The 23,105-nt window shown below is 41.7% G+C and overlaps 1 protein-coding gene across 12 annotated transcripts in view; it reads left to right on the forward strand.

Annotated features, from left to right (window-relative positions):
- Positions 1 to 23,105, forward strand: part of ptprt (protein tyrosine phosphatase receptor type T) — a 308,145-nt gene that overhangs the window by 267,723 nt on the left and 17,317 nt on the right. For 8 of the 12 annotated variants that reach the window (XM_069715322.1, XM_069715323.1, XM_069715325.1 and 5 more), the window contains 6 exons: positions 9,157 to 9,242; positions 10,775 to 10,811; positions 11,368 to 11,465; positions 12,433 to 12,549; positions 18,462 to 18,616; positions 22,813 to 22,948. In XM_069715322.1, coding sequence (XP_069571423.1) covers positions 9,157 to 9,242; positions 10,775 to 10,811; positions 11,368 to 11,465; positions 12,433 to 12,549; positions 18,462 to 18,616; positions 22,813 to 22,948 — 629 coding nt within the window. The remainder of the gene's footprint in view (positions 1 to 9,156; positions 9,243 to 10,774; positions 10,812 to 11,367; positions 11,466 to 12,432; positions 12,550 to 18,461; positions 18,617 to 22,812; positions 22,949 to 23,105) is intronic. The other 4 variants (XM_069715326.1, XM_069715333.1, XM_069715332.1 and 1 more) reach the window with 2 other exon arrangements.

Consider the following 23,105-nt stretch of genomic DNA (forward strand, 5'->3'; position numbering starts at 1 on the left):
AAGTAGATACATGCAAGTGAGCTGTTGGATCACTGCGTATTAGCAACACTGAAGAGGTTGACATGTCAGGTTTATGTCATAGTAAAATGAGGGAGCTTGTTTTAATGTCTCAATTGGAAAATGTGGATGCCAGACACATTTCTTTTGATTTTACATATTTATTGAGTGAAATTCTCTCTCTCTCTCTCTCTCTCTATATATATATATATATATATATATATATATATATATATATATATTCAGTATAGATGTGTAAAGAGGCTGCTTTTCTTTCCTCCCTTCATCTTTCCCTCTTTTTCACTCCCTCTTCCCACCTGACAGCCTTCAAACAGCTGGAAACAGCATCTTAAGGTGTGTGTGTGTGTGTGTGTGTGTGTGTGTGTGTGTGTGTGTGTGTGTGTGTGTGTGTGTGTGTGTGTGTGTGTGTGTGTGTGTGTGTGTGTGTGTGTGTGTGCGTGTGCGTAAGTCGACAACATCCTGTGTTGTGTGACACATCAGCTGCAGGGAGCTCTGGTCTTAATAGGCTATTACACACCATAATACCATCCAACACACACACACACACACACACACACACACACACATATGCCATATACCGGAAAAAAAACAAACAGCTGCTGGTATACTCCCCGAAACACACACACACACATCCTGCCGATGCTCACGAAACACGGAAGTGTACAAGGAAGCGGAGACAGACATATTTCAACATACTTACACGCTACTCAATCTCACACACGCACCCTCGCACGCACACTTACACTCAAACACACATGCTATTAAATTCCCTAATGCCTTGAGCCGGGCCGACAGCGGAGTGTGTTGCCGTGAGTGAGTTGAGCTCCATAGGGAGTTAACTGATTAAGTATATCTGTGACAGACACAATCCCTGCTTAGTGGTTACTGAAAAAAAGGGGGAGGCGAGGAGAAGAGAGGAGTGGAGGCTAGAAAAAGAGTAAAAAAACCATCTTGCTCAGCAATTTCAACTTGCAACCGTGAGCTGTTTCTGTTTTTTTCTTCTTCTTCTCTGTTAAATACCAGCTCCATCTGGTTATGAGGACATTGAAGCTAGTTTTGCCCATTTTTTTTTTTTTTTTTTTTTTGCGGCGTAATCAGCGAGTAAACTCGTCACGTCACGGCGGTCGACGATATTTAAAGACGTGTGCGCCGTATGTTTGCGAAACCTGTGCTTCATGATGTGTTGCTGTTCCTTGATACCTGTTAGCATCTAGCTAATGCCTTTTTTAAACACTCGACTGAGAGGCAACTACGCCGTACACAGTTCATCTTCGAGACTATTCTATCCTCTAATTATCATCATCATCAGGAAGTTGGAAAATCAAAGGCTGAGGGAGGTTTTTTTTTTTTTTCCCCCTATAAAAGGGTTGTAAAATATGGTATTTCATTAGCGGATAGATTTCCCACTATGCATTTAGTCTGAGTTAGCGCCATTTCATTTATCCAGCGTTTTAAAATATAATATAATGGGCACAATGAAGCAGAAAATTCTTCTCTTTTTTCTGTTTTACTTTTTTTTTGGGGAGGGGGGTCTTTTCAGACAGCTGGAAAGACAGTGTAAAAAAAAAAAAAAAGCCAGTAGGCAGAGGTTTTAACTGCCTCATTCTCAAATGACCATAATATATCTGCAGGAGGTTGATAAGGTTTCATTTAATATGAATAACCCAGCAATTACTTTGTCCGGCAATCTTGAAAACAAAAATGAGTCCACCAGCATCAGTCACATCACACTTTAACTGCCAAGTCTTGTTTTTTTCCCCCTCTCAGGCCAAAAGGTAGCCTGTACTTTAATAGCAAATTATAATTTCTACTATATTATTTTATGGTTACATTTTGGGAGGTGACCCTAGGTTCTATTTAAAAGTGGACGTAGCTTCCGGGTCTGAAACTGAGGCACAGAAAGTGCCTTAAACTGCAATACCGCCGAGTGCCACTAGAGGTTGGCTCCAAAAAGCCTCCATAGACTCCCATTCAACTATAAGTTGAAGTTATATCGGCGTTTTTACCTAAACTCACTCCTTCTTATTCGTTTTCTGGCGGTCCATTTGAAAATAATCCCGTCATTAATTAGAAATTAAGCCTAAAAAAAACAAATTAGTTTTAGGGGGCGTGTCTGTTTGATTGACAGGCCCGTGGTGCAGGCAGGTTACGGCTATCGGGAGATCGAGTCCGCCCCCTGCTCGTCCCAATATGGTCACGTCCTGGTCCAAACCACTCCGAACTAGCAAAGATGGCACCGGCACAATATCTGAATTCAAGGCTTCACGAGGGCTGTTCCAAAAACCACCGGGTGACATCATTGTTGGTGGCCTGCTTGGTGGCGACGCCCACTGGTTACAAATAACCAAAAATAAATGTAATGTTCCTCTGTAGGAATAAAAAAAAAAGAAATTGGGGAGGACACAGAAAAGAAAGGCTCCAACACATCGTTAAGTAAAGGTCGTACTCATCTACACGTCCAAATGTGCTCCAAGTTGGGCAACGCTGGGTCGAAGAATTTCACGATGACTCCATAGATTACTTTCTGCCGATATCTGCGATTTATATGACAAGCACACCGTGACCTTTGATTTTTAAGAGAGACCCAAAAAAACGCAGCAGCTCCTGTTTGTCGTGCTACAACAGCAGTCATTAGGCGCCAGTGGCTCCCCGCTCATTTTATTTGTGTACAGCGGCTGTGTGGCGAGCTCTTAGTGAATACAATCTGATCCGATGTCTCCAAATTACAGCTTTCTGCTGCATTCGGCTGCCCCCGCGAATATGTCCCCAAGATAAAAAAAAAAAAGAAAAAAAGAAAAACACACACAAAAGGAGAAATAAGAAGTCTATTTTGTTTTGGCCTTTTTTTGGACCTCTCCACTTAACAAGTTCTCCCCGACGAAACTTTTTTTCGGTGGCGGCTGCTGCCGGGGGTAATGACGAGATTTTTGAAAGACAAAGATAGGAAGGGAAAAAAAAAATAGAAAAAGATGAGACGCAGAAAGAGAAAATGGAGCTAAAAAGCAGAGAGGAGAAGGGGGGAAGAGGGGGTGGGGGTTGCAAGGTTATGAAGAGAGGAGCAGAGGAGTGGAGCTCATTAATGAGTAATGGGTTCGCGACACTTTGCCCTTGGACACCACGAGCGTCTGATGACTTTGTTGTTACTCCCAGCGCCGCCGACACCAACACGAGTCTGCGAACACATCCGCTCAATGTTTCTATATCTGTCTCCAGATCTGGATCTCGGTGACGTTGAAGGAATAATAAGATTCAAAGTATGCAGCTCTATGACTAAATCGAGATCTGCGAGACTTAGTTCTGGATTCAGTATTAGGTTTACGTCCGCGTTGGGAAGTTTGTAGTATCACACTTGAATGTGATCAGCGAGACCTGCTCGGTTTGTATTTTTGACACCAAAATCTTTATTAAATGTCCTGTCTTCTTTGTTCATGCAAATACGCACTTAGACTAATAAAAAACAAAAAAAAAGAATCTTCAATTCGCCTGCACTCACGCAGAAAGCACACACGCACACACACACGCGCACACAGGCACACACACACACACACACACACACACACACACACACACACACACACACACACACACACACACACACACACACACACACACACACACACACACACACACACACACTCACTCACTCACTCACTCACTCACTCACTACTGCTGCTGCTGTCAGCCTCTTCAAACCTGTGGCCTGTGTCCAGATCTGCAGTGTTTGCAAGCCAGTGCCTCCTGCCATTTCAGCCCAATTAGAAGCTCCCCTCCCTGGGCAGAAGCAAAACCAGCGGTATGGGGCCCCTCCCCTCCCCTCCCCTCCCCTCCCCTCCCCTCCCCTCCCCTCCCCTCGTAGCCTCATATCGGTGGCTCTCGTGTTATGACAGCTTCTGACACTAGCCCTGTGTAATTACTGCTGTCTGAAGGAGCGAGACAGTATGGGGCAACAGTGCGGGGAGGTGAGGAGGGAGGGGTAAGGTGGTGGTGGGGAGGGGGGTGGGGAGAAAAAAAGGCAAATGAGGGAAGACAACGGCGGGAGGGATGCCAGGGAGAGGTAGAAGCAAGCAGAGTTAAGGAAGGAAAGAAGAGGCAGAGCCCATTTTTAAACAAAAATCCTGCAATATTACTGTAAAAAAAAAAAAGACCCATCATAATGCCGGCAATAATAACCGTATGATTTTTTTATAGCATGGCCTACCGCAATGAAAGACGGGCCCATGTGGCGTGACCATAGGCTAGTACATAAAAGTGGACGTAGCTCCCGGCCATGAAAAATGAAGCAGATGTGGAAGTGCCTTAAACTGCAATACCACCAAGTCGCCACTAGAGGTTGGTTTCAAAAAGCCTCCGTTGACTCCCATTCAACTTCTCTCAATCAGTCAATCAAATCTCTCCACGAGTTATCTCGGTGTTGCTCGCTACAGTCGCCGCTTCTTATTAGTTTTCCGACGGTCCATCTGAAAATAATCCCGTCGTTGGTTGGAAAATAAGCTTCAGAAAGCCGTGTCTGTTTGATTGACAGGCCTGTGGTGCAGTCTGGTCCCGGCTATCGGTCGGCGGAATGCTCCGCCCTCAGCTCGTTCCAAATACGGTCACTACTACGCCTCGGATACATCATATTATCTGTGCACATTTTGGATATTAGCATTACTGTGCCGTATGTTATCTGCAGTGATTTTTGTTTTGTTTTTAAATCCACGGCGGGTCGAATGCGTAAGACGTCATCAAATGTCGCACCCCGTGTGTCGATGTTCCAGCGTTCCCCGGGCTTAACTGTTGCTCCGACAAAGCCCCCCCTCCCCATCTCCGTGGAGTGTTCACACCTTTTTAATGCAGAACGGCGCGACATTTCCAACCTTGAACGGGCGACATAAGAAAAAGGGTTAAAGAGAAGAGCAGAGAGAAGAAGTGTGGAACAGAGTAGACAGGAAAGGAGCAGACGGCTGGCCGACTACCCCCCGTTGTGTTTGTTTTTACATGCAGGGAGGAGGGGGGGGGTGTGTGTGCGCGAGCGAGCGAGTGAAAGAGAGAGTTGCGAGTAAGTGTGCGAGTGAGTTGATAGCTGATGACAGTATCTTGTACCGGCAGAGTGGAGTCATGCTGCCATCATTGTTGCCGCTCAGCCAGAGCTGCGAAATTACTCTGATGGAAGCAAATAATTCTCCTCAAGGTGATCCCAGAAATGATAATCAAAGAGGGGATTCATTGCCCAACTCTGTGTTATATATCTCTATAATGGTTTATGTTCTATGATATTATTAGGTGCCATTAAAGCGAGCGCTGTTCATGTTGTGTAGCATATTGCGTGCTTGGAGTTGAGTCACGGCTTGTCGCTCATATTTTCAGCGAGTCTTCGATACGTTTGTGGGAGAATTCTTGGGAAAGGAATTGAAATAGTTCCATGTCGACTGACCGTCAGGGTCTTTCCAGATGGTTTTCCATATCATATTTCAGGTAATCGCCGTGCCTTTACTCAGGGCCCGAGCACCGAATGGTGCGAAAGGAATTCTTCTTTTTCTCGTTCTGGCATATGAAATGGCTTTTTGGTGGCTCGTGAAATTTCATGAAAAATCAGCCCCAGTGGAAATTTCAGTATTCCACAGGTTTTGGTCACAAGTGTCTCAAAATGGCCCGCTAGCGCCGTCTGACGTGAGATCTCAGGGCTGCTTTCACCGATATTAACGAAATTCGGTGGACATGTGTATCACACCCAGATATAAACAAAAGTCTCTTGGCGCCATGACCTAAACTCAACAGGAAGTCCGGCATTTTTAATTTAGTGGCTATTTTTGCAATTCACGTGTTTGACTTTAATTCCTCGTGTAATTTGGCAACGAGTTGCATCAGACTACAGTTTTGAACCTGAACAATCCAAATCAGATGGCTTTACTTTGTTCATAACTTGGAGACTGGCTACATTAAGTCAAACAATGAAAAAAGTATGTAGCCATAAGAATTGAACTTGGAAATACTGAGATGTGTTTGCCTCTCAAAAGCTGTTTAACATATTCTGCAAAAAAAAACCTCCATCAACCTAGTTCTTTGATTTGGCCTGCGATTGAATTAATTGAAGTACTTTAAACTACGTACATCTTCACTAAAACAAAGTCTAAATACTGTACATGGTGTACCCACTACTCTACGGAACTTTTGACCACCTTTCATGGTCTTCATCTGCAGATTGAATTTGCTCCTGCGATATGGAGATTGTTCCAACGAATGAGATCACTCATTCTTAATCTTAAAGTTGTAGTTTATACTAATACTGGTCAGCATGAACATAATTTCAATAGTCGATCTCCCACAGCTACATAATACCTTAACATATCCTATTTGTTCTAAATGTCCTTGATTTTGTAGATATGTGTTCAGAGTTAAGATTGTCTGCGATTTTCCCCCCACTTCTGATTATTTTTACTCCACGGCAGGCTGCATTTTGTGCTCGCCACAAATAGAAAAATCACACGTGTATTCTAAGATAAAAGCAGAAAATACAAACGCCTACTTGACAAAATAATTGCTCCCATGCCCCCGTGATGAAAACAAATGAAATGATTACAATTGAAAGAATGAGTCACCCACCACTCTGGTGAGCTCTGCTCACATAAAAAGATGTTTTTGATCCTGAATTCCTTGAGAAATTAATTTGAGCTTTGATTCAAAGTTGGTAAAATAGAATGCAACAAAATGATTTTTGTTTTTTCTGAGAAATTTTTGGTTTAATTTTACAAACACTGCGAATATGTTGTTGCATACAAACAACTTTTCAGGGAACTCACCATCTGGTGCAGGAGGTAAAATTCTCTAAAAGAATTCCCAAGTGTTTTCTCATTTTCCATAATAGTTCAGAAATCTTCCATGCAGCTATCTGACCAGCTAACAGGCAAACAGTAGCCAGCATGTGTGCTTGCTTGCAGTAAAGTCATATGCATTAGCATTTCTCTTAAGAGCATTACTCTTAATTGTAGCAGTACTACCTTAATAATGTGGTCATATATCTCAGGGAAAAAAAAAAAAAAAAAAGGTGAAGTGGAAAATTTCTACCCAAATGAGGAAAAGACAGAGAGGGGGGTAAAAATTGAGATAATCAGTCCACTTCTTCACCAATTACCTGCTGTTGCTATGTTACGACTAAACAAAATCACTGCCTTCCATTAACCATAATCACTCTCATGTTTGTCCTAATGTTATGGATGGCCATCAAAGAGGATAGAAAGAAAAAAAAATTGTAAAAGGAAAAAATAAAAAAAATGACTGATTTAGTTTTGGTGACGTACTTGACGTGACAGTGAGGATGGGGGAGTGAGTAAGATGAGAGATTGTGTTCAAGTGAATGACTCTGAAGGTCAATTCTTGAAAATAATTAAAATTTGTAATGTCTAAGACCATCATTTTATTATTGTGATTGTTATGGCATGGTAACCCTTTTTTTTGGAAGGCAAATTGTACAATTTCAGTCACCTGTATCTGGTTTGCACTCTTTTATCATGGTTGTGTTAATTACCTTTTTCCACAGAGGTCTGTTGCTGCAATCATCAAATATTTTACATCCTGTCTGACAAGGAATTCAGTGCAGAGAGAATTTAGGTATTCATATTTTTTTTGGGGGGGGGGGGGGACAAAACAGCAGGACTCTTGTCACTGAGGCCAAGTGAGGGACGGTTAGTTATCTGCCTGCCATGTGACTAACTGATGAAGTTGCCATTGGTGGGCTGAATAACTTCCTGTATCCGTTTCAAATTAAAAGCCCTCTTTTCAATTTAAATACCCTCAAGCATGTTTTTTTTTTTTTTTTACCCAACCCAGCCAAATACAGTACTAGGATTCGACCCAGTATTGTTTAAAAAATTAAAACAACATTGTAAAAAGACTCCTTTGTATAGTTTAACTACGGTTTATTCAAATCACTCAATGTCAGCATTAGTAAAATCGTGTTTTTCTCTGTAAATGTTACCGTCAATTCTTCACTTGAAAAATGTTTCAACAGATCAGTGCGTAGTATCAGAAAAGATCTGTGAGACTTGCATCTAAAAATAGTTTAACTTGCAAAACAACTGCAGGCAGCACAGGTGGTTTAGTTGCAAAGATGCTCTTTAGCAATGTGAAAGATATTTTCCTTTACTCATAGCGGCCATTCAGTGAATAATTCGAGACATTTCAAAAAGCATCAAGAATAGGTGCTTTCTTATCATTTGAATGAAGAAAAAAGAGTGTGCTGTTTTAAATCATATTGACATTGTCCAGATTTTTCTCAAGTGGAACTAAAAGTCAGCAAAGCCGTGTGAATCGATTCAAGGCAAAGTGAAACATATTTTTTTGCCATTTTAGAGAGACTCTTTTTGTAAGCAACCATTGAAAAGGACTTGAATAGTCTGTTGGTGGTCATTTGGCAGTAAGTGCAACAGCGTTTGCGGATAGAAGCAGCTCGGAATGAAAACAGTGTCTGTCCCATCACACCGACTCATCCAAATAATACTTGTTATAAGTCTGCACTGGGTTGAGTTATGTACAAAATTACTTTTCTGCCTCTGCTTCTGTCTTACCCATTTGCTCTTCTGAAACCAAATTAACTTAAGTGAAAAAAATATTCCAAATGAAGTGGCTGAATTAAACCACACAGACCCAAACCATGCATGTTAGCTATTTATTATGATTTTTTTTTTTTTTTTTTTTTACATGTAGTCAGCCAGTAAGGGTTTGTGATTATAGGATTAGTAAATTCCCAGATATGGCATTTTTTTGGTGGTTATTTTGTGAAATTTGGATGACTCTTCTTAGTTAAGGATAGCTAAATATTACCTTCCTGAGTCAAATAAATCAACAATGACAGTTGCTAGGAGACAGGACTTGAACTGGGGTTCAAATCCTGAACTGGGGTTCAACTCCTGGGGTGTTAATTATGGTCAACCGATACCGATGCTTCTTCTGTCTTCGAGGACAGCCATACTCAGTACTAGTCCGAGAAAAAAAGCATGGGTCGTTTGATCGATTTAACCAAAAAACATATTGCTATTCTAGTCATTGTTTTGAAAGCGGGATAACTTTGGACCTGGTTAGTTAGTTCCCCGTCCAGTCAGTTAGCTGCTCTGATCTGTGGGTAAATGTAACTTTAGGCCTGTTGTATTTGTGTGCTATCTGATCCCACAGACGATCACACCAGAGTCCGACTGCAGCTGCTGGATGGCGACCCCCACTCCGACTACATCAATGCCAATTACATTGACGTGAGTGTTGCACACACACACACACACACACACACACACACACACACACACACACACACACACACACACACACACACACACACACACACACACACACACACACACACACACACACACACACACACACACACACCTTAACCAGCCCCCCTCAAACACATACATTATTCCACCTGTAACCCTGATACCAAGCCTTAACCACTCCAACCGCCCTTTGAAGATGTGAGGACAAACAAAAAATGTTTTACCTTTCCAAAAATGTCCTTTTTTTTCAAATGTCCTCTTTGACTACCCAAAACTACAATTAATAATCGAAAAGACAAAAGTGCACTACAAGAGAGTGTCTGTTTCGGGTATGGCTTCGCGTGGACGTGGAAAGTAAAGTGTCCGATGTTCGGCCGACAAAAAACACGTGGTTAGGTTTAGAAATAGGTACTTGGTTAAGGTTATGCACCAAAACTCCTTGGTTAGAGTTAAGAAAAGATCATGGATGGCTTGAATTAAAAGACGAAACTTCACATATGCATTAAATATGCTACAATATGAAAGTAACTTACTTTCGTGACTTGAAAGAAATTCACCTCAAACCCTGGTGTCCAACCAACCTCTGAACCTACCTTCCTTTTCAAACCTCATCATTAGTGTGTCTACTTCTTCTGCCTTGGCTCGGCAAAATGTCCCACTGATACTGCAGTGGACTGCCGGGTGTGTTGCACGCTTTGACGTGAGACCATGCTGTACGGACAGAGAAATGCAATAAAAAAAAAATACATAATGGTGTCAAGGTTGCACACAATCACTCGGCAACAAATGTTTCTCAAGGCCAGGCATTACATCCCGACCTGCCCGCTCCTTAACAGCTGCTTTGAATGGAATAAACATGCAAAAAAAAAAAACTTACACATAAATGTAAATACCGCAGCAACAACTTAATGGTTACACAATCTTTTCTGGGTAAATCTCAGACATAAAACCAACAGTCGATTTTGAACAAGTGCTGTGAAAGCAGACGTCAAGGTAGTCACCAAGGGGTTGCGCAACAAATGGAGCCATTTGAGTGTCATTTCTTCAGAAGGGGTGGGGGGGTCGGAGACCGTGACGCTGGTAACATCATATAAATTTCCTTGTTCACCCGTTCCTTCTTCAATTTCATCATTCACTCCATCCCCCGGATAAAAAAAAAAAGGAACCAGAAATGGATTAAAAGTGATACCAAAAAATAAAGAGTGAAGAATCACCGTTGGACAAAAAAAGTTGAGAAATGTCAAAAGCAAAGAAGAAATGATGGACGATGGAGGACAAGATGGATTACGGTAAGACAAAATCAAAGGAAGCAGGCAGAGAGATAAACAGATATAGAAACCACAGTCAAATAGCAGAAAGGAAGCTTTGAAGGAAATGAGTCAAACTCGAAGAAACATGGTGAAAATTTAAGGCTGCACGGAAAGCCATAGGAGGGAATAGAGGGAGATAACAAAAGTGTTGGAGAATTGTTTTGAATGCTTTTCTTTTCTTTTCTTTTTTCTGTCTCACAGGGGTACCACAGACCCAGACATTACATCGCCACACAAGGTAATTAAACTGACGTGATAAGTGTGTGTGAGAAGCTCATGTGTGTGGATCTACATTTGTGCAGATCCGGATGTGTGTGTGTGTGTGTGTGTGTGTGTGTGTGTGTGTGTGTGTGTGTGTGTGTGTGTGTGTGTGTGTGTGTGTGTGTGTGTGTGTGTGTGTGTGTGTGTGTGTGTGTGTGTGTGTGTGTGTGTGTGTGTAGCAGCCACCTGGTAAATGTCGTCCTTTCGGACTGGAAGGCTATTACCACAACCTCCTAAATCTAAACTGCCGTATAAAATCCCCCTGACAAATTTAAGACCCCATTACCTCAAACCCCCAAACTACTATCTGGGATTGATGGCTTGTGAGTACATGTGTGTGCGTGGGTGTGTTTGCTTGCTTCGTGGGTGTATGTAATACGTGTGTGTCTGTGCTGACATATTTTTACATGATGTCAGGCTGATAGTGTGTTTATATTTACGCCTATATCCGTATGCTCAGTTTTGCTGTCTATCAAAATGTTTACGTCTCTAATTTTTGTGTTTGTTTGTGTGTGTGTGTTTCTGTCTCTCAGGGCCGATGCAGGAGACAGTGAGGGATTTCTGGAGGATGGTCTGGCAAGAAAACTCTGCCTCTATCGTCATGGTTACGAACCTGGTGGAAGTGGGAAGGGTGAGTTCATCGTCAGAGCAATAACAAAATGTGTGTACTGTATGTGCAGTGTATGCATATGTGTGTCTAATGAGGATTCGCAATAACGTTGAGCCGATATCGCACCAAAACGTGAAATAGACACGCCCGGTCCGCTACAGCCAAAACGTGAAATAGACACACCTGATCCGCTCCAGCAAAAACGTGAAAAACACACGCCCGGTCCGCTACAGCCAAAACAGAAAATAGACACGCTTTGGCCTTTCTAGGTGTGACAGTTACACGTTTTACCTGTAGTGGACAAAAATAAAACCTGCTGCATGCGCAGAGCCGTGTGATTTACAGGGAAATTAAACTTATAGCTAAAACACATGGTTAGTAAATAAGTACATGGTTGGGGGGCGGGGGTAGGACAAACAACATGGGTGGGGTTAGGGAACAAAAAACAAGTCAGCAAAACCACTGTCACCTCCTGGATTGTGTAACTGTGTAAGTGTCACGCCTCGACAGGCCAAAGCGTGGCTATTTCACATTTTGTTGTAGTGGACAAGCGTGTCTATTTCACTCTTTGCCGTGATACTGGGTTGTACACGTTGAAATCATTTTTGTCTACTGTTCACCCTGTAAGGCCTGCAAGTTATCCAGATGCATAATCTGATTACAAGTAATGTTATCACATCTGTCTCTTCAAGACGAGACAGCGCTGGGTTCTCCAAGATGAAGCTTATAAAGGACTTCACAGTGTCACACAGTCATTTCAAATCAATGTTTTTCAATTGTCAAGTACTGAATGTCTGTCAAATAGCAATTTATCATGCAGGAGAACCAATACAAACATTGACATAACTCATCCGTTTTATCCGTCACGGTCATCATCTTTGACGTGGGACTTCATCCCGGTCTGTTAACGCTCACCGGGCGATAACGACCGGCATGTAATGCATATTTAAACACAATGTGGGTCAATGGGTGAATTTGTCATTTCCAGGTGAAGTGCGTGCGTTATTGGCCCGATGAGACCGAGGTGTACGGAGACATCAAGGTGACCCTGATAGAAACCGAACCGCTGGCGGAGTACGTCATACGGACGTTCACTGTCCAAAAGGTAAACGCGTAAACGTCATTAACGGCAACGCTAACGCAGACGTTATATCTCCAGCGAGGGGGATTGGGGGATTTGAGGCGAGGGAGCAGCATCACTTGTTTGTTTCTCCCTGTTTGAGAGGAGACTTTAAAAAGCATAATCTTGACCCGCTTGTAATCAGACGGGAGGGATTTTGAGAGGAGGAAAGATGAGGGGTGAAAAGTGGGAGAATTGACTGTTATTGTTGTGATGCTATCCTCCGAGGCTCTGCACAGTGAATGGAAAAACAGCCGAGACGCACATCTCAGCAGGAGCAAGAGCCTCCGATCCGAATCCTTAACGCTCCAAACTACTTTGTTTGAATCTTGTCTCTTGTTTTCCATCACCTTCCCACCTCCTTTTTTTTTTTTTTAATATCATTTGTTTTTCTTTTCCATTTAGTTTAACTTTCTACCTCCACCTCTTTTTTTTGTTGTTGCTTTTAGAGCAGTATACAACGTAATTACAACATTCAAATCATGAATACATATTTAAATTCTGAGTTGAGGGCAGAGGTTTGATTTTAGAGCTGGAAAGTAAGTTTTCTAGTAATGTAGTATAATAATGTAACAAGCAATCCACTTGTAGTTACTAGACAACCAGAGGGCACTGGCTATATTTGAGCGTATAAATAATACTTGAAATGCAATTTTTTTTTTTTTTTTTTTTTTTAAGGTAGGTCCTTCATATTTTTACTGAATTATATCCTTGTTGGGAATATGGAAAAAAAAAAAAATTAAGATCTGTATATGCAGAATTTTACAAAAACACATCACACAGAGCCACCAATAGTAAAACTTCACCATTTATTATAAAATATTTTGACTTATTTTTAAATTGTGTCCAAAATTGAAGGCACATTTCTGACTGCCGTCTTGCTCTTTTTTATACCTCCCGTTTTTTATTCCCTCCATCCCGTACTTCCTTCCCCCCTTTCACTCGTGCAAAATCAGCTTATGAGGACAAGTCTTCAAGTTCTCGCTGTCAGCTCGTTTAGCAAGCCATTAATCCATCCCACCTCAGTGTGTGAGCGCACGTGCGTAAGTGCCTCTAAAAAATTTAAAGGAAAGCTGATTTCAAAAATGCCTGTCATTTTCCAGCTAATACGAGTACACCAGGCGTACCCACTAATTCAAAAAATTCAACATCTTTAAACTGCAGTAGGTTCTGTGACTGAGCGTGAAAAAAGAAGACAAGGCACGAGGGCAGAGAGTATACAGGTTCTACGTGGAAGTTAAATAGCTTCAAATGTTCTGAATAATGAGAACTGGTTCTTAATGAAAAGGTTTATTATAATGCCACATTCAGGGAGATTAACTGAGCACTGAGAAAAAGAAGGTAACGGACTGAGACTAAAAGGAACCTAGTACTTTTTCTACATTCTGTGTAAACTAAGTGGATTGCAACACTAGTTTCACTGTGCTCTGTCTTGACTTTACAATGTCAAAGTCTGCCTTAAGGTTACCAGAAAAAAGCCCTGTGGTCACGTGTGAGAGAAGAGAAAGAGAGTGGAAGAGAATTCCCGAAAGAATTTCTACTAAACGCTATTCTATAGGGTTTTAAAACCCAACAAGATACTGCGACAGAGCTTAGTCACCCCGGTGGACCGCGTCCAAACCAGCAGGACGGTAATCTGGTCTATGGCACTGAGATCTGGCGAAACCAAACAATCGCACGCCACAGCGGAGACCGAATTGTCCAGGACAGGACTCGGTGAACACAGTGTACACGGGGTCTACAGGCCAACAAACACAGCTTTAGAGGACCAGCGCATATTAGAGGGGATAGGCCAGATGGTTTTTAGAGAGGTGCAAAGCCGGCTGTTTACTCGGTGTAAAAACTGTCCCTGAGCAGAGAAGCGTGGGATCGAGACATAATTTGTCTGTTTTAAATACTAAACCCCCCCACACACACACACACACACACACACCACCACCACCACCACCACCATTGTGTCCCTGACTGTGTTTGGTAGAGAATGTGAATGAGCAGGGACTCCCTGCATTCATTTCGGTCTCGGTGAAGCCTCCTTATGGCTGGATCGGATTCCTTAATGATGATAATACATGTATTATTCACTACAAATTGTGAAACTGAAGGAGTCTTTCAGACAAAACATCTTTAATCAGAATATAGAGTCCAACAGTGTGTATTTTTTTCCAGATTTTGTATCATCTAGATGGCTGACGTAAACTTTTAGCTTGGCTGCACCAACTGTCGCTCACAGCTTCAGTTTTCTTCGCTGTCATAACCGTCTGGTAACTCGGCTCGTATTAGCTGTTTGCGCAGCCACTCTGAAGGGCGGCCCAATCACCAACCGTGTTTGTCCCGCCGCCTCCTTCTGCTGTGATTGGACGGCTGGTGACAGTGACGAGCGCAACGTTAACCGTTTTTTTTTTTAACTCGCTGACCGGAAAGAAATCACAGGAGGTTCAGCGCAGAATATACGCTCATCGACTCGTCACGCTGCTGGCGTTCATTAAAACAATTAAAAAATATGCTGTACTCATAAAAAAATTACAAAAAAACATGTTTCTTTGCAAGGTTTGGAATCTCGGACTCGATCTTGGACAAATACCGTTGAAGGAATTGTTGTCCGATGGTTCCACTGCGAAGACAAATCCTACCAATGTCGGGGTAAACTCGCGGTTAAAGAGGCCAAACACCATAACTAGGCGATCTGGTCTGACCTGGTTCAGCTTCCGGCTGAAAGATAAGCTCTGAATTTTTGTCAGTGACCCCTGAAAAGGCCTCATGTAGTCGTTACAAGTTGTTCCAGAAACCCAGCAGAATAATGAGAATAAAACATACTGAACGATTGCTGCTATTGGATTTGTTTTTTTTCTAAGAAGTAGTTGGAGAGGCTAATACTTTTATTTATAACTCAGCATGGGATTCACAAAATATAGAGACGAGAAAGTAATGGGGAGCTGGGGGGAATCTCTGAATACCTCTTACTTGAACAATCCAATGCATTTTTGAAAATAAAACATAGTTGCAATGCAATAAAATGTAATTTATCATACATTTATTGCAAGTTATGTCTTAAAAAGACAAATAAAGCCTGTGTAAAAGGGATCATTCTGTTCTTTCATCGTGCGGAGAGGCTTTAATGTGTTTCCACATCCTCATCACCCATTCCCAACATTTTAAATGTTGTTGTCGTTTCATTTAACCAACCTATCGTGGAGTCGAGGCCCGAGCTGTGTTGGAACATTTTGTATTGATTTGGAGAAGTAATTTATTTTCTTTCCTCTCATTTTCTTTGCGTGGTTTCTCTCCATAATCTTGTTCTCCCGTCTTTATCTTTTTGTTTTTGTTCGGCAACGTCTGTCCTTCGGCCTTTCCCCCACGCCACCGCTTTCCCCTCCTTCGGTCCCTCTCTTTTCTTTGACCTCTGCTCTTTCCTCACTCAGTCTCCTTTTTTCTTGACCCTCTTTTCCCACCGCTATGAGATCAAATTTAAATGCTGGAAGCTGAAGAAAGGATCAAAAAGTTGGGAGTATTTCTGTATCTACTGAGTAGAGATGCTGCGGATGTCCAGAAACATCCACGGGAAGCTAGACGCAAGTTCTTTTGCTTTGTCAGAATACACTATCGTTTTGTGGGTGTCCTAAAAATTTAGTTTCAGGTGTGCAATGTCCTGAATTCAAAATGGCAACTTTTCAAAGAAAATGTACTTATTTTAATTGATTTCTCTTCAGTCAACTCTGTTGATGAACAAATTGTTGTTTCCCTTAAACACACCCACACTGCAAAAAATATGATGATATAAAGGGATCATATCTAATATTGTTTTTCTGTTTGAATTTTTTTCTTTGTTTAAAATTACTATTTTTTTCAGTCTAATTGTCCTTAACCCTCCTGTTGTCCTCGGGTCAAAATGGCCCGCAGCTGTGTTCAACCAAGTTCTATTTTATTTCTATATTTTTTATATTTTTTGGGATCATTGGTCATCATTCTTTAAAGAAACAATCACAGCCTCCTTGTCACCAATGTTCCCAAAAAATATGAAAATAAAATAGAACTTGGTTGAATGCAGCTGCGGGTCATTTTGACCCAAAGACAACACGAGGGTTAAAAAGAAGACATTTCAAAAGAATAGTGCTTTCTTGTATTGCTGTAACATCATTATTTCAATTTATCAATCAATCAATTTTGTTTACCTTGCAAAAATCCCCATTTACCATTAAAATCACCACATTACTGTATCAGTGTCAAGGAAATGTTAAGCCAACATGCAGTAGTGGCGTACAACTGCATGCAAGGAGATGGTTCAGGGGTCATCTGATTTAGCACTAAATTATCAGCTTCACCAAAGTTTTAAGCCTAATCTTAAAAATTGGAAAGGATATCTGCCTCTCGAACCCAATCTGACATCTATTTCCACCGGAGAGTGACCTGATAGACGGGACCTCCCACTCTACTTTAGGTAACTCTAAGAACCACAAGTAAGCCTGCACCCTGATAATATGCTACTAGGAGGTCTTTAAGATATGATGGAGCCTGGTCATTAAGGGCTTTGTATTAAAGAAAGATTTAAAATTCTGTTCTTGATTTCACAGGGACCCAGTGTTGGGAGGTTATCAGCTACAAAATTATGCTCTCTCTTGCTAACTCTTGCTGCAGCTTTTAGGTCAGCTTGGAGGCTTTTTTGAAAGTTATTTGGACAACCTGAATATTAGGAATTTCAGTAGTGTAGTCAGGAAGTAGCAAAATCCACGGATTTGCATGCATCGTGAACATAGCATTACTTTTTGCTTCGAACATTCATACAGAGAAATAACAAAAATATCACCTTCTAAAAAAATTTTTTGACATCAAATCATGAAGTACATCTGTGCAAATCCAGCCTTAAAGTCCTGTTTGTCTATCTGCTAAGTAGGAAATGTTGCACACCGCAAATCTTAAGGAGACACTGTGATGTGAGACTTAACTGCCATCTATTAAGTATCAGAATGTCCCCTTTAGTTGCTCAATGTCCCCATCGTTTGGACAGCAAAGTATTTACCAGCCTTCTGTGTTTCTCGAAAAGTCCATCATTAAAATGTCAAGATGCTATCACATGGAGAGTTACAATAGAGGCCTAGTGTCATTCCATTTTCAATCTAATCTACATTGTTATGCACCAGACTGTCTCTTTCTGTGTCTCTTGTGAAGAAATGCTGCAGTTAAGTGGTGTGCTGTTCCATTTTTTTTTTTTTTTTTAAATCTTAGCCTTATAACTGCCTTGTATCTACTACTGAAAGGTTTTTGGTATTTTCCTAACTTCCATTTAATTAAAACATGTTCCATTTCCTATTTTGTTTGCGCTGTACAAAAAAAGGCTATTTTCATATGTTCTGTTACCTTTAAAATACGTCATACAGAAGCAGTTAAAGAACTTCCAGATATCCAAAATCTCCTTGTAAATTGGGCAGCCGAACTGAACCGTTGCATTTCTTCCTGTAAATCTGTCCCAAAAGGGCCATCGTGAGATCTGTGAAATCAATTAATCTTTTTCGTGGCGCCAAAATGGCCTTCAGTTTCCTCAAATCTCCCCTGTAAATTAGGCAAATGAGCCACGATAAGTCTTCCTGCCCCTCATTCCCAGAAGTGGCCCGAAAGTGCCGTCTCGTCATCAAGGAGATTGATTTATTTTCTATCCGAAGCCAAAGGCCCCTATATTCCTAAAAATCCCTGCTGTCAATTAGGGTCCTGAACCGTGATACGTCTTCTTGTCACTCTTTCCCCCAAAAGACCCATAAAAGGTTCGTAAGAGTTACGCATTTGTCACCATCAAGAGACAAAAGATGGCTCCCACTTTTCATAGAGAGACAGAATCCTTGCCAGTGAATTGTCATTATTGAAATATGCAACTTAGCATAACAAATCTACCCGTGCATGTCTTTCAGAAGGGCCATCATGAGATCCGTGAGCTCCGCCAGTTTCATTTTACCAGCTGGCCGGACCACGGTGTTCCCTGTTACGCCACGGGACTGCTGGGCTTCATACGACAGGTCAAGTTCCTCAACCCTCCAGATGCCGGACCGATAGCGGTGCACTGCAGGTAAGAGTACAGACATAGAGGAACGCCAAGGTTTGGTACAGAAGATAACCTTAATTCCCTGCCTCTGTTGGCCAGTGGGCAGACAAGGGCAAACAAACACAGCCTCTCGGTTGTGTAGCTCCTGGGTCTCGCCTTTCACTGGGCCAGGCTTTGGAAACAGGCTTTTGCAGGGTTAGTGTATCGTGGAGGACATAAAAAAAAAAAAAAAAAAAATCATAGTTTTCATTTAACAAAGGAATACTTTAACTTTTGTAAAACTATTTTATTTCAATAATTACCGTAAAGCATATTCTTAGTTGAAATGCAAGCACCTAACTGGCCCTCGATGCAAATCTTTTTCGTAGGCCCCTCCCCTCACCCATAACACAAGCGCACGCTCGTGCGTTCGCACACTTACTAGCTTTTAGTCGATGATGCCAACTTCTTCGTCCAATCTGCTGAAGCGCTTCCCACCAAAAGGTTGAGCTGTTGAAAATAAACTGTCACAATGTCAACGCAAGTTATGTGGGCAAACAAATTAGCGTTTCCCAGCATGTCTTCTTCCCTCATAACTTTAGAAAATAAAGCAACCAGATTAAATAGGTGTTTGTGATGAGCAGAAATAATAGCCTACTTATTGTAAATAAAAATTGTTTTTAAAATTGATAACAAACTAAAACCATCCTTTGTTTTACCGTCAGTCTGTTTTTTATCTTCCCATTTTTTCTGTTCCTCTTTCTTTCTTAGGTAAGACAATTGCTTGGGTTTTCAGTAACGCACGCACACACACACACACACACACACACACACACACACACACACACACACACACACACACACACACACACACACACACACACACACACACACACACACACATCCCTCTTGTCCATGATTTAAATCGATGGTGATAACCTTTAAAAAGTAGGCATTGAAAAAAAAGAAATTCACCTTCCGCCCTTTTTTCATTCCACCACTCCGCCCATTAGGAATAGACAAAGCAAAAAAAACACCCCAAAAAAAATCGGTGACAGCGTTAAGATCACCATGGCGACAGTATATTTAACCTCCATGTTCTGTTCTTTATGGGACGTAACAGTTCAACTCTGGGGCCAAGTTGTCAGCAGGCGCAGGCTTTAAAAGGGCAGCAATCTGACAAGCTTTAAAAAAAAAAAAAGGTTTGAAGTAGACTGCTCATCTTGTCATTAGCATTTAAAATGCATGTATTCCATTTGGTGGTCCACCTTACTATGGCTTTGAATAGGTGGCTGCAGAGGAAGTAGAATTCCTAAGCCTGGCGCGGGGGGTGCTTAGTGGTGACTTTGGTGGGACAATTTCAAAAGTTACATGGTCGTGGGTTGTTGTTTTTTACTCATTTGCAATAATCAGAAATTGCATTAAAATTTAGCTTAAATTTTTTTTTTTAAGCAACATTTAAAAAAAATTGGTCATTTATTTTCTCTTTTTCTGACTGTGGGTGTTTGAAAATTGGCTTTCTCATTTTGGAAATTCAAAAATATTGCTAATAATTTATTGCAGAAATGAGGTTTGAATGATTATGATCTTCATAAATGCTTTTATTGCTACCAAAAATGTTACCCTTGTTAATTTTTTAAGTGATTTTTTTTAAGTGATCAAAACAGATTTGACAAGTAATGTAAAAACCTTCTTGGCGACTGAACTGAAAATTCAGGAAGCAACTCTTTCTGCAAGTCTTTGGAGTACGTTTGTGGAACATCCCGCTAGCAAACAACAAAACCATTTGTTTTTTTCATCACCTTCCCAAAAGATCCATGAGACAAATATGAAAACGAATCTCGTCTGACAACTCTTCGCTTCGGCTCGTTTAACTCAAAGCAAATACAGGTTACGCAAAGATTGTTATCAGAGTTAAAGAAAACCAATATTATTTGTCTATAAACCATTATAATGTTTGTGTAAATGTTTACGGAACCTTTTCACCCCGAGTTTTACATAAGACTTCCTCGAGTTCATTTGAAATTCGGTAAAATGCTAAAAGACGACAAAACGCCAGTAATCTGTGTAATTCAGTCGTTCGATTTTTGAATCAAACACCTGGTTGCGTGAAGTCTCATATTCATGCCTTAAACACAAATATAAAAAAACTAAAAACAAGGGATGTACCTGAATACAGTCCGTAATGGAAAAAAAACCTCGTGAAATACGCGCTCTCGTGGGCAGTAATTCCTCGTCCTAAACAAATGAAATGACAAAAGTGCGCACGCGAGCCCGAGAGGGTGAAATAAAACAGCGGGGCAGACGAAGGAGGCGAGCGGACCGATAAACAGACAGCCGTAGTAAAAGTATGTGGACAGACAGGCAGGAAGTTATGGCAGTCACTTCCAATTTCCGGGGGGCACTCCGACGCTATTGGCCTGTGTCATGAGGCTTTCAAATACACACACGCACGCACACACACACACACACACACACACACACACACACACACACACACACACACACACACACACACACACACACACACACACACACACACACACACACACACACACATAGAGGCCCAGCAGTATTCTGGTCTCAACATTAATCACAGAGGTTGACAGGTAATCTGCCGAGGCGTTCCCCTCCTTTTCTCTCTCTCTTTCCTCCTTTCTATCTTTCCCTCCCTTCCTTGCCTCGCTCTCTCTATCTCTCTCTCTCTCTCTCTTTCGAGCTGTCTCTGCAAACTGTCAGAGGGATTGCAAAGTGAAAGATAGCTCCCCCCCCCCTCATCCTTCGATACCTCATCCTTCGCCGTTCCCTCCCTTACCTCCCTTTGATCTCTCCCCTGCGACGACCGCTTCTATCACTCGCGGCCGCTAACCTCTTCCCATCATTTCCCTTCCGTCTTTGCCTCGCTCATTCGGTCCATCCATCCATCTGTTTTCGGTCTGACCCCCTTCCATCCATCCATCAGCCCCCCACCAGCTCCGCCTTCCCCTCCCTTCCCCCTCCAGACATTGGTGTTTAGGATGTATCGCCCTTAACACCTGACATGGAGTATTAAAGTCTCCACATATTGGGGGGTGTGTGTGTGTGTGTGTGTGTGTGTGTGTGTGTGTGTGTGTGTGTGTGTGTGTGTGTGTGTGTGTGTGTGTGTGTGTGTGTGTGTGTGTGTGTGAGGTAACATGAGAAGGAAAGAGAGTGACAGAGACAGTCTCCACCCTCGTAGTCCCTGTGTATGTCAAGCATCACAGGGTCCACCAGTATTTTCCTGTCAGACCATGACTGAACTCTCAAGGTTTCACATTGTATCTCAAAGAGGTTTGTTTATTTTGAGCCTGAGTTGAGGGGAGCAAAGTTTTCAGCTGTAGAAACGCAGACTTTTTACTCTGGAGTCAGATACCGTGTGCATTTCTGTCTACGACGGATTAAAACGGAGGCTTTGCCCCTTATTTATCCCGTTGTTATGGCAAATCACAGCGTTGGAGGTTCCATTTTCCTCACTTAACTCCTGATACTCAGAGATGATTGAACTCGCGGTGATCTGCTGGTGTGGAACCCAAAAAAAAGAAAAACTCGAGTTGAGTTTTCCCGTCCTTGGGGGTTAGTCAATTCAAGAGTTCAGCGATTGAATGAAGAGGTTGTTGAACATGCTCCAGGTGCCGAGCTTAGCAGAAAGACCGGGAGCAGGTGCTTGATGCTTGACATCCCTTTGGGTAATGGCATGACCTTTGGAAGTCACTGTGCTTGGACAAGAAATAAACCCACATACCCACTGGTAAAAAACACAAATTATTTAATTGGTTTTTTTTTTTTTTTTTTTACAAAAGAAAAGCCATTAACCCTCCTGTTGTCCTCGGGTCAAAATGACCCACAGCTGTGTTCAACCAAGTTCTATTTTATTTCTATAGTTTTATATTTTTTGGGGATCATTGGTCATCATCCTTTAAAGAAACCCTCACAGCCTCCTTGTCACCTATGATCCCCAAAAAATATGAAAATAAAATAGAACTTGGTTGAACACAGCTGCGGGTCATTTTGACCCAAGGACAACACGAGGGTTAAATATAACATGTATTTACTAAAATGCCAAGCAATAATTAATTAAAAATAATAATTTTTCAGGGGTGGGGGGGTCCTGAGGTATTTTTTTGCAAAAAAATGTTTTGCTAAAAATGTAAGAAGTTGTTGATTTTGTTGTATTATCTATTCAATAGATCGTGATTTTGTTGTTGTTGTATGGGTCTCTGCAGCGCCGGCGCTGGGAGGACGGGCTGCTTCATTGCAGTGGACATCATGTTGGACATGGCAGAGAATGAAGGAGTGGTGGACATTTTCAACTGCATCCGAGAGCTGAGGTCACAACGGGTCAACATGGTTCAGACGGAGGTAAGGGTAAAAATTGCACATATGAATATACCTGGTCCAGACGGATGTGAGTGTGCATGGAGCACAGACCAACGCTATCTTATCAGACAACCATTTTTTTTTTTTTTTTTTTTTTTTTTGCCAAAAAGCACACTGTTCAGAAAGGATGAAAGATTAG

Source organism: Brachyistius frenatus, unplaced genomic scaffold (assembly GCF_029030835.1).
Source record: "Brachyistius frenatus isolate BFR_SWC_R1_liver_20210118 unplaced genomic scaffold, ASM2903083v1 Contig_141, whole genome shotgun sequence".
In the NCBI taxonomy this organism is placed as follows: domain Eukaryota; kingdom Metazoa; phylum Chordata; class Actinopteri; family Embiotocidae; genus Brachyistius; species Brachyistius frenatus.